General features: G+C 33.1%; 2 protein-coding genes across 3 annotated transcripts; one reads left to right on the top strand and one right to left on the bottom strand.

Moving 5' to 3' along the window:
- Positions 1-8,399: 8,399 nt before the first annotated feature.
- On the bottom strand, positions 8,400-10,651 carry Mp20 (Muscle protein 20). The gene is made up of 4 exons (XM_065366384.1): positions 10,491-10,651; positions 10,180-10,391; positions 9,979-10,099; positions 8,400-8,826 (listed from the first exon to the last, which is right to left on the bottom strand). Exons 1-4 carry the CDS (start codon positions 10,518-10,520, stop codon positions 8,635-8,637), a joined length of 555 nt encoding a protein of 184 aa, XP_065222456.1. The 5' UTR covers positions 10,521-10,651; the 3' UTR covers positions 8,400-8,634.
- A 1,985-nt stretch (positions 10,652-12,636) lies between these two features.
- On the top strand, positions 12,637-15,707 carry ric8a (ric8 guanine nucleotide exchange factor A). 2 transcript variants are annotated; one of them, XM_065369529.1, is made up of 9 exons: positions 12,637-12,914; positions 12,987-13,126; positions 13,196-13,314; positions 13,392-13,590; positions 13,683-13,803; positions 13,873-14,419; positions 14,484-14,631; positions 14,704-14,823; positions 14,899-15,707. In XM_065369529.1, the coding sequence occupies exons 1-9, from the start codon at positions 12,816-12,818 to the stop codon at positions 15,002-15,004; spliced, it is 1,599 nt and encodes a 532-aa protein (XP_065225601.1). In that variant the 5' UTR covers positions 12,637-12,815; the 3' UTR covers positions 15,005-15,707. The 2 variants fall into 2 exon arrangements, with proteins under 2 accessions (XP_065225601.1, XP_065225602.1); XM_065369530.1 differs by having other exon boundaries at positions 12,638-12,896.
- The last annotated feature ends 48 nt before the right edge of the window (positions 15,708-15,755 follow it).

The following is a 15,755-nucleotide window of genomic DNA, read 5'->3' as shown; positions in this document are numbered from 1 at the left end:
TTTCAAAAAATGGTCTTTTCAAAAATGTTAGTTATGTTTCAAAGAGTTCAAAAAATTTAACAAAAAAGTCATCAATGCGGACCCTGCCTTTTTCTGCACCCAAATACCACTTTCCCGGCGGTTTTGCGGAAATCTGACATCACCAGACGATCCGCCGTACTTCGAAACCCTGGTATCCGTGAAAAAAAATTGTCGAAATTGTGACTTTGTACCTTTCTGTTCTCACCGATTCAAGTAACTTAAGAAACCGAAAAAAAAATAATAATAATGAACGTGAGCAAAACATTTTAATGCACCATACTTGAAAAAAAAACAGAACTTCGAGTACAAAATTACATTTTTAGGTTTTTAATCTTGAAAAGTTGAACTATCATACCTACATATTTTGCAACGCTTTTCTAAAAAAAAAAGACTGAAAATTGTAACGAAAAGAAGGGCTTTTTGAAAAAGCATAAGTTTTGGACAATTTTTGAAACAAGGTGCAACTTTTTGAAATTTTTAGCAAAAATTGACCATTTTTAACAATTTTGCTCATTTTTGAAAATTTTAGCAAGAAACTGGCTTTTTTTGGTAATTATTGGCAAAAAATGATACTTCGGATATTTCTGGCAAAAAAGCGAAACTTTCGTGTAATTCTTGAAAAAAAAGTGAGACTGTTTCAGGAATTTTGCTAAAAAGCGAAAATTTCTGTCAAAAAGTAAGACTTTTACGATTTCAGAAAGAAGAAGGCATTATAGTTGTCAAACAAAATATTTTTTTATCAACTTTCGTGGAAAAAGGCAGATTTTTAAACAACTTTTTGGTAAAAATATTTGATTTTTTGAAAATTACGCTAGACATTTCCATTTTGCTGAATAGCGAAAATTTTTGTCAATTTTTGCCAAAAACAAGACTTTGCCAAAAAATTATACTTCCTCACAAATTCTAGCGTGAAAAAGCGAGATCTTTTGGCAACTTCCGACACAAAACGAGACTTTTGGGTAATTTTGGAGAAAATCTGAACTGTTTGAATGTTTTGCGAAAAATTGACAATTTCTTGGCAAAGAAACGAGATTGTTTGGCAATTTTGACTTTTGACAAAAGGCGAGACTTTTTGCTACTTTTGGCAGAAAGCGAAACTTTGGCAGTTTTAGTATAAAGCAGAGCAGGGCTCGTATTCAATTTTTTACAGAAAAAAGTAACATTTGGCAACCAAAAAATTTCAAAAAATTACAAAATCAAAAAGTACTCGTACCTATACTAAAAAAATACAAGATGAGAGCAAAATATTTTAATGTAAAAAAATCACCAAAAAAAAACAGAACATTTAATTTGAAAATGTGAAAGAACGCCTTTTGGACAGAAAACCAAGACTTTAAAGCAACTTTTGAAAAAAATGAGACGTTTTGGAACTTTTTGCCAAAAAAAAAACACAATTTTCACTGTCTATATAATTTTTGATAAAAAAAATGAGATTTTTTTCTGAAATTTTTGACATTTTTAGGAAATACATATCTCTATGCAAAAATTTGTTAGCAATTACTATTTCGAAATTTTTGTTGAAAAAGTGAGATTTTTTGCAAGTTTTTTTGTAAAGAAGTTGTGGCTTTTAGAAAATGTAGACAAAAAGCAAAATTTGACAATTTTAGAAAAAAAGCAAAATTTGACAATTTTAGAAAAAAAGCAACGATTTTGGACAATTCTTCTTTGGCAATTTTGGACATATAAGTGAGAATTTTTGGCATTCTGGCAAAAAGCGAGATTTTGACAATTTTTGAAAACAATTAAAAATGAACTTTGAAAAATTTTAGCAAAGCAAAAATGAAAAAAGTAAGGCATTTTGGCAATTTTTGGCAACAAAACGAGACTTTTGGGCAATTTTTGTAGAAAAGTGAGACCTTTTGAATTTTTTTTTGCTAACAAGCCATAATTCTTAGCAATTTTTTTTTGAAATTTTGACAAAAAGGGAGACTATCTGCTATTTTTGGCAGAAATCGTGACTTGAAAAACTTTAACTAAAAGCAGGGCTTTGTAATCGTGACGATAGGTAAAAAGGAAATCTGATCAGTAGAAAAAAAATAAAGAAGCGAATATTTTTGTAAATTATTCACTGGATCATTTTTTTTTCTTCGAAAAGTAGAGCCAAGGTTTAGAAAATGTAATTTTTTGAAAAAAAAAGAACTTAAATCACCAAAGTTTTGAACAGTACCAAAAGTTTCTTTTAATAAGTTCATTAACTTTGTCATTCGAAAATTAACTAAATACGTAGCCAGGTACGAGCCCTGCAAAAATTCAGAGTTTGCATTTCTGCCCCCTTCACCTGGGCTCACTAGAGAAAAATAGACATCAAAATAATATGTAGCCTACAAGTACATTATAGATCCTCCTCCAATCCGGCTCTTACTAAAAAATGTTCTCAATAAACTTAATGATTTCTGTTCATGGCTTATAAAGTCCTGAACATTCAGAGTCCCTCGGATCCTCAACTAGACTCTAAATCAATCCACACCTAATGATTGTTTCGACCTAATCGGTAGAAAATTCGGCTCTAATCTTGCGTAACTCGCTTTAAGAATTATTATATCTCGCGACTCGCGTGATATATTTTAACGAACAAAATTTCACGAATTTTACAAAAGAGGTCATTCCAAAGTACAAGAGATTTTTGGCATTGGTGCGATGAAACGTGTGATAGAACGTGAATGTGTATGAAGAAGGACGCGAAGTATTGATGCAGGGAGATGAAGAAGGGGGTTGGAAATGACCGAATTTCACCTTTAGGTATATCTATACTTACTGATGGAATAACGATACACTGTTGTTTTTTTTTTTTACAGATTCTGACAGTCGTTTCAAACAATCGTGCAATCACCGCCTTTGAACATTATTCGATGTAAAGAGACGCATACAACGCATATGTGTAGATACGATCATTTGAATTTCGCGTCATCATTTATATTGTATAATTTACATAATACATAGTGATGCGATTCCGCATACATTGGAACAGATTCAAATGTCAGTATGTTGTACTTATGTTCTTTAAGACGACCGAGATGTTCCAAAAAAACGCGAAAAAGAACTGGAAATAGAACATGGCATAGGCTATGTGTAAAAATGAAAACGATCGAGAGAATTTCAGAGTAGGTAGGTATCTAGCCCACATTTATGTACTTACACAAATACGAGTATATAAGAGAATTCAAGGAGATACTTTAGCATGGTACTTCGCCATTAGTAATACCATTACCCATAAATCCCTTTTTCAAACGTGTAATCAACATTTACTTAGCAACGTGGTCAAGAACCGTGTACCATACGCCATGTTGTTCTATGTCTAGCTCTAGGTCCCCGTCCGCCAACGTAATGAACCGAGATGATCTACACGCTGTGAAAGTATCCTCGAAATTGGTAAAATGTACCGTAACAGTAATTCCTCCCTGTTTGGGGCTCGTAGAAGCGTTGGCGTTGGTGGCTTTCATCTTATGTGTTTTTGGCATATGACTACATAAGATGGTCGTAGGTATGTGTGTGAGTGTGAATGTGGTACATTTACATTTGTTGTACGCGAGTACTACTGGTATACGAACAATAAATGAGATAAACTCCGTCACTTCTATAAACACTAGTACGTATCATTTGAGAGATATCGCTCATATCTAAAAATAAATTCCAACGTATAATACGGATAGAGTGGAATTGGATGAATACAAATTCGATGTATGCGAAATTGAAAAATTACTCAAAGTCATAGAAGCGCCACACATTGCCATACTATGACGTATCGTTACATTGTAGTATGAGAATAAGAATGCTTATGGGCCCAGAAGATGAGGCCAAGAAGGCAGAAGAGAAGGCGATGGAAAGTTTCGCAGCCAAATACTATGCATGTATCTAATTGTTATGTCGCGAGATTCGAATAACCAATTATCGTCGTCCGGTGAACTTTCAACAGATGTCTCGATGAAACCGTGAACGTTTGCCAGATTTATTAAACCATCATTTCAGAATGAGTATTTTTTTTATGGATGTCCGCGGTATTGATTTGTTTTTTAAGCGTCGTAAACACTCGACGAAACGTGCATTATCGATGTGGAATTTTTTCCTGTACCGAGTTGTTTTTAAAAATTTGGCAAAGCGAGCTTTTTTCTAGAAAATTTTGATGAGTTGCCTGCAGGGTCGAGTCGATGTGCCAGTTTGAGATTTCTTCGAGAAGAAAATTTTTCTCGGTTTTAAGTGTTGCATGACGTGGTGTTGAATGTAGGTACCTTGAAGAGTGTCTTTAGTTCACACTTTTAGAAATTTTGGCCCCACTGTTTGTAAAATTTTCACAATTATTCGCCATCTTTTTTGAAGCGGTAGATCATCAGAGTGAATGGAAATTGTTGCGGAAAAAAATCACTTTTAAATCATCTGTAAATGACGTCGTCCCTGTTCTTGGTCTCTGATACTTTATTTTGTTGCTTTAAGGTTTGGAAAATTCATCAAATTCTAGATCAATTGTATAGGTACAAAATGAAGAATTTGTTTAGGAATTTTACTCCCAATTTCAGCGTTTGAGAATGATTAAAAAATTCCATATGGCTGCTTCGCTGATAACCAGGAGGGAGGGGGAGTACTTGGGTACTTACTCATTTTTTCTGAGAAAGGTGGGTGGAAGTATTGATCTGATGGCTCAATAATAGGTACATCTTCATTGACATTAAAAATGGCTAAAAGCGCAAGAAATTCAAACATAATATCCAAAATTTTTCCTATTAGAAGAAAATATGAATTCAAATTTTGGTTTATGAATTTTTGGTAACTTCGCTTTAATTATAACGTACAGTTTTGATGGTATCTATTTTATCAATTTTTAAACATTTTATATGTAAATTTTACTGTTTTTCTGACAATTTTCAATCATTTTATGCGGTACTTATTTTACTCTACCTGCAATATTTTATTAAATTTTTGGCATAATTCCAGCAATTCATCGTAATTTTGAATAATTTTTTTTTTTAGTTTTGCTATTTTGCTGCTGTTTCGACCTTTAAGTCACTTTTAGGGACATTCTCCGGTATTTTTGTAATCTTTCCAGGATTTTTGTTTTCACTTTTAATAACACCTACTGATGATGTAAAATCTTATAGACCAATCTCGTTATTACCAACTGTCTCCAAAGTGTTCAAAAAACTTTTGATCAAAAGATTGGCTTCATTTGGTTGGCAAAAATCTCCCCCTCCATCAGTTTGGATTTAGGAAAAGACACTCAACTATTGATCAAGTGCACCGGGTAGTTACCATCATCGGAAATGTGTTGGAGGAGAAAAAGTATTGCTCAGCAGTGTTTTTGGACGTTGCAAAGGCATTCGATACAGTCTGACACAGAGGTCTGATTTATAAGTTGTCAAAAATTCTTCCAGGCAACTTTTGTTGTCTGATTGAGTCATACTAGAAGGAGAGGCGATTTAGAGTCAGTTACGAAGAGGCCTTGTCACAGTTTTGCGAGATCCAGGCAGGAGTACCACAAGGTAACGTGCTCGGCCCCCTCTTTTACCTGCTATATACGAGTACTCGTGATCTCCCAACTGATGATACTACCACCACTGCAATGTTTGCAGATGATACTGCAATTTTGGCTGTGAGCAGAGACCAAAGTATGTAGTGCCAACAACATACTGCAAAAGTCACTAGAAAAAATTCACAATTGGACTAGGAAATAGAGGATTGCCCTGAATCACCAGAAGTCGAGGCATGTACTCTTCACTCTTCATCATGCTAACAGCTCAATGAGGGTTTATCTTACTGGCGAGCCAATCCACAGGCTGACTCAGCTAAATACCTGGGAATGCACTTGGACTCCAGAAGTCTAATTGTCAGATGATTCAGAGAAGGCAAAATGTAATACTGAGAATGATCGTTAATGCATGCAGATTCTCACGCAATGACGATATCCATGCAGACTTGAACATCCTATGTATGTGGATGAAGTACAAGAATATATTACGCGGATGCCCACCATGAAGCGCCTACGCAGACACATCAACACTGAAAGAACTACCTGGCTGTGACCCCCTCCCCTCGTTAAATTACTCCTTAAAGCTAGTACTAATTTATGGTAATCACGTAAGATTCATTGTTTTAAAAAAAACAAAAAAACAAAAAACTTTAAATAACATTCAGGGTAAATTTTTCTGCATGGTAATGACGATTCCAAAACTTTCATGTTTTCGTAATTTTGGACCATTTTTTGCATGTAAATTTTATTGATTTTCTGATGATTTTTCAAGCAATTTTATAGATAGTTGGAATGTTTTACAAAATTTTGGCATTCTCCAACTGTTTTTCTGCTATTTTCAATTATTTTTATTCAATTTTGTGTAATTTTAAAAATATTTTACGAATGTTGACTTATTCATTTTTATGAATTTTCATGAATTTTTTATTCATTTTACAAAATTTCAAGTGCCTTCATTTTATTTTTCTAAAATATTCCTATTGAAACATTTTTTTTGTGTTTTTTGTAATTTTTACTACATTGCACAAATTTTCAATTTTTTTGAGCTTAAAATTTTTGTTTAGAACTTTTTAATGATTTTTTTCTGGTGTTTTGTGTTGTTTTCATTGTAAGTAAGTAAGTAAGTAAGTAAGTACCTAGTTCCAGAAAAATCGAAAAATAAGAATCCACTTTTTGCTGAATAGATGACGCTCATTTTTCATTTCATTTCTGATATTGAGTACCTACGTGGATTATGCAGAAGCGTTTTTGAAATGAAGAAAAAATTATATTTATTATTTTGTCATGAAATAGTTAACATTAATAATCAAAACTGAATTTCTAAATTCTTGTTCTCAAACACCAATATTTTTTCACCTTTTGTTTTACTTTTTGGCCTAAAATCAAAAAACATTAAATTTTATTTCTCTCATATCACTTTATTCTGTCTTCATCACTGATTTAGAGTACCTATCAGGTTCTCGGAGGAAAGTCAAGAATAATTGAACAAATGAAAATCTTCCAAAAAATGCGAAGAAACCCAAAGAAAAATGATTTAAAACAAAGTTGAATTTTTTTCAAAACATTTTAAAAGATCGGAATTTCCAAAAAAATTATAGGAAAACGAAAATTTTGTTCAAAATCTAAACTCGAAATTTTATGAAAATTGTGAGCAAGCTCAAGTCCTAAATACTCCCATCTTCACCCAACGAATTCTCAATTTTCAGAATTTCCACATCATCTAATGGGAAAAAAGCTTCGTGAAAAATATCAAATTCCAATTTCTACGCTAGGTTCTCTTTAAAGAAAAAATTAAAGCCAAGTAAGTATCTATCTAATACCTACCTAATTCATAAAAAAAAAAAAAAAAAAAAAAAAAAAAAAAAAAACGAAAAATGAGACAGATGATTAAGCAGTTTGTTCAACGGACTTTTGAAACACCCTATTCATGTAGCACAAAATCACATGTATTTCCATAATAATACCGAATGAATATGATCTAATCTGATGTCCCATAAGACGTATCAAGCTCGTGTTTTGGCAAACGAACCTCAATAGCTTACTTCTATCATAAAATTTGTATTCGAGCCAGGAAATTCACTAAAAAAATATATGATAGTATTTTCTTCATCAGGCAACACTGGTAAATAACACACCTTCATCAATAATTCATGATTAATACGTCAATTCGATCGATTAAAAAAAAATTCAGATTTGAGCCTACCACCTGACCATTTTTTCAAGAGCAAGTCAGCAATTTCCGAGACGTCTGCATTGCCAAATACACATAGGTACGGTATATGCAAAACAAACAATAAGACTATGCCACAAAATTCCATCGTAATGAGTTCTTTGTCTTCTAAATGACGCAATGCGTGTAAGTTGAAAGATTGTTGGAGCTCTTATCTAAAATTTACTATAAATTCGCTATACAAAGAAGCGATAAGTCATGATCATTATGTCTGAAATGACCACGTGGATCACGCAAAAATTGTTCAAATGCCAAATTACAATGATTCACAAGTACAAGAATCGCAAGAGACATGGGTAATCCTTACACAGACATTTTTTCCGCTGATGTAATTTGTACGAGATGTTAACGTGAAACTGACCTTGGTTACAATTTTCACGCTCTAAAAATAAGCTTATAATAAAATACCCAGAAATAAAGAGATTAACGAGCAAGTAAACGCCATGTCACCCAAAAACCTTGATTTCTAAAAGTCATCCAAGTTAGATAATGATTAATGGGACAGAAATTCTAGAAATTCAAGGGTGATATACTGAGTAGGTACCTATCACATACCATGTGCTCTCAAAAGTACATATTTCACTCCATCGTGAATCAAAAAAGTTGAATAACCTCGTCAAAAGTAGGTATTTGATGTATAGTGTAAGTAGGAATCTCATTGACCTTCGATAAATGAAAAATATATAGGTATTTCGGTTTTCACCTTTTATTCAAAAGTTAACAACATTAAACGTAGATAGTAAAAAAAAAAATTACAAACTGCTCTGAACTTCCATCTATATCGAATTTATATACAAAAATGCACAATACCCGGTAAATAATAACAATTTGTTACGATTAAAAAAAAAAAAATAGGTAAAGAAAGAGATGAATAAATTACTCCAAAAACACTCCAATCGTCGAGACTCAAAAATGGAATTTAAATTTACTTTCCTAACAAGATTTTACGGCTAGCGCCAATATTTTGTCCGGCTTGAGTGGCACCTTTGTTTGATCCGGCTTGTAAACCAATGATGCTTTGACCAGCTTTCAATTGTTCTTCGCTGAAATCTCTCTTGCATTCATCAGATGGCTTGGGTCCTAGGTAAGGTCCAGTCCATTCTGGGTGTTTGTAAGTCTGTGCGAATAAAAACGAGAAATTAATGTGTATCTATCTAAAAATACCACTAAGTTGATTTGGCATTAAAAAAAAAATGAGAATAATTCGAAGAAATTTTTCTCAATAGATGTGATTGATAATGCACGAGCAATGTAATATTTCAAACTTCCATCGGACAGGCTTTTTTACGATTAACTATTTTTAAAAGTACCAACATTCCATAGCAAAACGCAGCTTCACAACTTATTTATGACATGCTTTGGCAAGTACTTTGGATCATATCCAAGAACTCTCGAAAATAACGTAATTAATATTATTTTAGATATTTTTAATGAATTTTTTAGTTTTCTTAAAATTACAAATTAATGGTTTTATTAAAAATTCATCGTACTTTTACTGTAGGTAGGTATATTTGTGAAACTCGGCCCAAAGTGTAACGCTGTCAAGGGATAAGTGCTTGTAACTCGAAGGCCATAAACGTATTTTTTTATAGCGAATAAATATGTTTTTTATTACATTTTTGGCGACGAGAACCTATATAGGAAGTTTTTTAGTTTCTAATTTTTTTTATTTATGGAATAAAATTACGATATTTTTTGAAATTGAATGACATCAAGTCAGATTCGTGATGATACCGAACTGACGATGGTACGAGTATTTAATTATTAAAAACGAAATAAATACCTGCCTAAACAGATTTTGAAATAAATACCAAAATTGAAAATTCAATTTAAAGATATCTTTAGCAAGATGAACAACTTCGTCAAAATTTTATGTTAAAAAAAATTAGATAGGTATTCAATTAAGTACCTAAGTATGAAAGGACATTAACAAAATTTCAATTTCTCTGACTAAGAAATTGGGTTAATAGGTTCAAGTATTCAATTACCTAAGGAGTATTCAACGTTATTTATTTAGAAATCAAGCATAATTTTGTATTTCAGAATTAATTAGTTTTCTCAATGGTTTGCATTAAAAACATCCCTTACAATTTATTAAAATCGGTCAATTAATTCATCAGAAAGTTTGTAATACCAGTTCATAAGCAAAACAATAAAATGGCCAGAAAATTCAAATAGGTAATTCGTTAATTTTATTTTAAAAAAAACTGCTGCAATTATTGAAAATTTCTCTTAAAAATTCAAAGATGAAAAAAAGTTAGGTACTTACAGCTCTTCCTAAAGCAAACAATGTGGTGGTGACTTGAGCAATATCTTTCCTTTCCCATAAATCGGCAGTTTGGAACGTGTCAAGATCGGCTACACCATAAGCTTTGCAGGCAGCTTGGAATCTGGAAAATTCATTCGATGTTATTATCACTCCCCATACACTCTCAGTCGATAACTTATAATGAATTTAATTCTTATTTACTTGTTGATATTTTCCATCATTTTGAAATCACCGCCAGATGTGTTGATTTTGGAGATGCTTCCAGGTGCAATTTTGTTCATTAATTCGCACAAGACGACACCATCGCGGAGGTAATCTTCATAAGCGACACCGGAGGGGAATTTTCTGCCCAAAATAGCTTCAACCCATTCTTGAGCTTCTTTGTCTTGTTGTGGGTCGCGTTTACCAGCGATCTAATAAAATAATAAAACCGATTAGCAAAGATTGTTCAAAATATTCACGCAGGTAATTGCATAAATTGAAACGAAAAAAAAAAAAAAAAATCGACTCACTTTAGCACGAACAGCACGTTCCAACGACATGTTGAATTAAATGAAATACGCGAAAGTAACGTAGGAAAAGAAATACAAGTCACAAGTACACGATAGTGTTCACTTTCAAAAATTAAACTGATATTCAAAACCTCCTACACCGAGCTTTTATTATTTCGCCGTACCATTCCTCAGCACCAAAATAGCATTTTAGTCATCGAAGGCGGGGATATCACAATCATCTATATATAATAATATAGTTATATTTACCACGTTGTTACATAATCGTGGTATGTCATTTCAAACGTTTTAGTCTAAATTTCGGCTTTCGGCTAAAGCATTGAAGGAATAAATTACTCTCAATGAGATCATATTCTTAAATTTAACTGGTAATCATTGGACATTTCGGCGAGTAACGGTCGGTGGTGACTAGTCGTCTAAATTTGCATCATCTTCGGCAAAATGGAATAGAATGTAGATGATTATTCTTAATACATGTATGCAAACAGTTCAAAAAATTACGGAATGATGAATCAGCCCTTTGAAATCTACCTATTGCATAGAAAACAACATGTTGCATCCTTACAAGAAATTAATTGTCACCGACAGCAGATCTCTTTACTTCAGTATATATCAATTTCTAGATCGGTTAGAATAACGCTGATAAGTGTTTCTGATGTCAATACTTTCTCCGGAAAGAAATACGGACGTGTTTTACTTAGACATGTGCGCCGCCGATTTCACGCCGGCGCGCCGCCGCCGATAATTTGAATTTTGACGCGCCGATGTCTTATCGGCGTGAAACGGCGCGGAAAATGGTCTTAAAAAAGATCCCACAGCCCTTGAAACCCCAAATTTTGGTACCAATGTCAATTTTTTTTAAAAAAATTTCAACTCTCTCCAATTGAAGTCTTTTTATGGTTTTATATTTTGGGTCAAATAAAGATCAAAGATAAAAGTGGGGCCCTCAAAACCTCCGTTACCAAATTTTCTCTATTTTACAGGCAAAACTATTGGTTTGTTAGACTAAATATTTCATCAGAATCATTGTACGCCATGTTCACGCCGCCGCGCCGCCATTAATTTAGAACCGGCGTGAATTTCGGCGCACGCCGTTAAAACGCCGCCGCGCTGATAAAAATTGTCCTTACGCCGCCGCCGTGCAATTTCCTAACGGCGCACATGTCTAGTTTTACTCAAATTTTCCGACGATGAAGGAGATCGTCAGCAATACCCACCGCAGACTATTCCTTCATCTTCATCATTCGCATTCGCATTCAATAATAAATATTATAACGAATCTTACTTTCATTGCAGGGTTGATAGCAGCTCATCCGATAATTGTTTGTACCATTATTCATTTTCAATCCCCGCCTCCCCGGGCCCGCGCAATGGAAAAATGGAAAATTCACATTTTTAATCAGAAAATTCTCAAATATCTTCTCATGGAATAAAAAAAGAAAAAGAAATCAAATCCCAAGGTAATGAATTTCAATTTACCAAAATTTCACCCTTATAAAACTTTCAATATTTTGGATTGGTTACACGCAATGACGTCATCGATATAATCAATTTTGATTGGCTGAATTTCAAAATGACGTCAGTAAACAAACATTTTTCGAAATCAACAACCCTTTTGAGTTTTCAAGCTTGGAAACTAATCTTGTTATTAGTGTTGGGCAAAAATCGATTATTTCAAATAATCGAAAATCGATTAATCGGCCAAAAAAATAATCGCGACTCCGATTAATCGGTGAAAAAATAATCGATTAAATCGATGATTTTCGATTATTTTTTTATCACATTAAAATGTTCAAAATTGCTGAAAAAAACGTAAAAATGTTAATTAATTGACCGTTGAAATAACAGAGAATGACAGAAATGTGATTATTCTGGAGAAAATGATGAAAATACAAGATGGATTGGTCAATATTTCTGTTTTCACGGTTTTGAAAATTATCCTGTTTCAATTTTAACGCCAGAAAACGCAAGATTGTGATGAAATTTACGCCAAATACCCTATAAAAACATGATCGATTATTTTTTTCAAAATAATCGATTAATCGATTAATCGGAAGAAGAAAAAATAATCGCCAAACGATTATTTTTCAGGCCGATTAATCGATTATTCGATTAATCGATTAATAATCGGCCCATCACTACTTGTTATATTTTTTTTCACTATTTTTTTGTAGAACGGCGTAACGGCAACTAGAAAATCGGGATAAAATAAAATCAATTTTGAAAAATTTATGTTTCATTTTCATTCGCTTCGAGTTAATGACCTAATTAAGTGTATACAGTTTTACTAGATTATTTCTTTGTAGTAATTGGCAGGTTGTAATCATGGATAACATTTCTTTAATTCGTATGGAAGATGGTACCTTGGAAGATATCAAATCGGTTTTAGTGATGTTCACTGAGCAGGTAGTTTTCTCGGACCAAGTAATTTTTCGCATGAATACCCTATGTATTTTGTTTAAATATTGCTTATTGCTGATTCTTGTATATTTATAGAACAAAGAAAGTTTTACTTTCGATAATCTCGAGAAAGACAATGTATTACAACGTTTATGGACGATAGTGTTCAAGCATTTGAAAGATAAAAACAGCGAAAGTATCTACGAATTATGCTTGAAAACGCTGCGGATATTGAGGTAAGGGTATCGGAATATGTAAAAATCTATTCATTTGTAAACGAACCTTAATAAATGTTTGATTTGCAGCCGAGACAAAGTGAATTTAGAAAAATGCATCAACGATCAACGAATCGAAGATTTACTCGAGCATGCTGCTCTTAAAGGCACCAATGCTGAAAAAGTCGATAAATTCAAGGAACATGCGAGTGAGATTCAAGTTTCTTATTCAATTTTATTCTATTATGTCTAAGTGAAACTGTATTGATTCGAGTTGTATTTGTAGTTATCGTCGAAGCTTTGAAATGTTTATGCAATATGACATTCAATAGTGCAAAAGTTCAAACTATATGTTCCACCAATGGTACTTTGGAGGGCATTATTCGTAGATTGAGATTGCATCCCGATGCTAATATACCGCACCTAATCAAGTATTTTGATATGAAATTGCTGTTCTTAATAACAGCTTATAAAGCAGAAGTGAGGTATGTCTATCGTCAAGTGAACTATGTACATTAATACATACATTATCAAATAAGATCGTTTCTAAATTCTCGTATTCCAATATTAATTTCAGAACTCAGCTGAAAGAGCAGTTGCACGCACTCACGTATCTAATGGAAGCGTTGGACTTTATCTTGAAAGAAGGCGGTGGATATTCTCATGACAATCATTTACAGTATTTTCCCGCTTTAGATGTCCGTATCTGGTGTTATTTTTTTCTGCTTGATAGCTTGAATTTAGACTAAATGCGTTATATTTTACAGGAAAACGCTGTGGAACTGTCATGTGAAATTTTAAAGGTTCTGTTTAATTTGACCGTTAGAGTTTTACCGTTGGGTACCGAAGACGATTTCGAACCGTCGGATAGATTAATTACTATATTACGCGAACTGCTTTTATCTTCAACTCCTCCTCACGTCCAGGATAAGTTATGCAGTAACATAATAAATTTATTGACCAACATGCCGGCCAACTCTTACGAAATGTTGATGCCGCAAGAAGAAGACGAATATAATTCCGAGGCTATCGACGTTATGATTAATTTCCTCGAAAATCGATTATCTAGCAGCGAAGGTGCATCTTACGAAAATCTATCTCCGGTACTTCAGGTGCTTACTGAAGGTTCCAGGACTCATAAGTTCTTACGTAAACATATTCGAATGCGTGTTTTGCCACCTTTGAGAGACGTCATGAAGAAACCCGAAGAAGGGAATAAGATCCGTAATCGTTTGTGCAGATTATTGACTGGCACTAACACTCATCTCAGAGACGCCGTCGCCGAGTTTCTATTCGTCTTATGCAAAGAAAATGGTAAGTGTAGATTTTTTTTTGAAATTTGATGTCGAACGATTTCAAATTTGTTTTTTTTTCGCAGTGGGTCGTATGATAAAATATACCGGTTTTGGTAACGCTGCTGGTATGTTTGCATCTCGAGGATTATTAAATGAAGCTGCCATGAATCCGGATTATTCTTCTGATAGTGAAAACAGCGAAACTGAAGAATACAAGGAATACAAAGATCAGTGAGTTATTTTTTTCGGAAATCTCTTGCAGAGAAACTATCGTCTTCAAATCTAAACTTTATTTTTGAACAGAATTAATCCTGTTATTGGATGCTTCGATCCTGCAAAACCCTCTCCTATGCAGTCAATGACTGAAGAGCAAAAGGAGTACGAAGCCATGAAACTGGTCAATGCCATCGATAAACTTCATAAGTTTGTACCTTTTTATTCTATGCATCTGTTAAAACTGCCACATATTACGTTACTAGTAACCATTGATGATTTTAGGGGAGGTGTGATACAGGCATGCAAAATAGGCGAAGATGGCAAACCTCAACCAGTTGAGCACATACTTCAATTACAAGAAGAATTACAAAAACAACAATTGAAGTAAAACTTCTTCGTTACATTCCTCGACTAATCCTTTCAAGTATGCTAGTCTTCTTATTCCTGGATGTTTTACTTTTTTTCGTATATTTTTAGATATTTCTTATTGATTTTCGATTCCTACGTTTTAGATCAATTTATTTTTACTCCCCCTTTCCCCCTTTTGTTTATCGTTGTTTTTATTTATCATTCTTTCATGCTGGTCATCGTATTATCAAGATGTTTTATGTGTTTTTCTTTTTAAAGTAATTATTTTAATGTTAATAATAAGGCGTTTATTTTATTACGCCGCATATACCTAAATATTATACCTAAATAACGTTTTTGTTGGAAAGGTTGTGAAGGCTTTAGCTTTATACTCGAGTAGTGAAATGGAAGTACGCGTTATGAGACTATTCTTAAAATGATGTGCATTTTCTTCTTCTTTTTTTTTTGTTACATTTTATTTTACATAATTTACCGCCACTGATTCAGTTACCCAAGCGAGAATTACCTTATCGACTTTCAGGTTGTATGTATACGTTTTATTCCTTTCACAAAATGCAGTACGATAATTTTTAAAATTTCAAGTAACCAATGTATTTCATTTTATCGCTACGATAGTAAAATTATTGTTATAACACGATCGTTTAATGTACGAAATAATCTTTATCACATCGTAAATAAAATATGATTCGTTATTTGAATAAATAAACTAAAATTTGACATGATTCTTGTTTGTTAAAGGTTGTCAATACTTTACTACATATTTTCTTTTA

This window comes from Planococcus citri, chromosome 5 (assembly GCF_950023065.1).
Source record: "Planococcus citri chromosome 5, ihPlaCitr1.1, whole genome shotgun sequence".
NCBI lineage: Eukaryota > Metazoa > Arthropoda > Insecta > Hemiptera > Pseudococcidae > Planococcus > Planococcus citri.
This window is presented reverse-complemented; position numbering and strand designations above follow the sequence as displayed.

Excerpts from the sequence above, each read along its gene's own strand:
- Mp20 (XM_065366384.1), bottom strand. The coding sequence starts at position 10,520 with ATGTCGTTGGAACGTGCTGTTCGTGCTAAA. Across the intron at positions 10,100-10,179 it reads ATGATGGAAAATATCAACAA|ATTCCAAGCTGCCTGCAAAG; the intron begins GTAAATAAGAAT and ends TGAATTTTCCAG. Across the intron at positions 8,827-9,978 it reads TGTTTGCTTTAGGAAGAGCT|ACTTACAAACACCCAGAATG; the intron begins GTAAGTACCTAA and ends TTATTCGCACAG.
- ric8a (XM_065369529.1), top strand. The coding sequence starts at position 12,816 with ATGGATAACATTTCTTTAATTCGTATGGAAGATGGTACCTTGGAAGAT. Across the intron at positions 14,632-14,703 it reads TACAAGGAATACAAAGATCA|AATTAATCCTGTTATTGGAT; the intron begins GTGAGTTATTTT and ends ATTTTTGAACAG. Across the intron at positions 14,824-14,898 it reads GCCATCGATAAACTTCATAA|GGGAGGTGTGATACAGGCAT; the intron begins GTTTGTACCTTT and ends TGATGATTTTAG.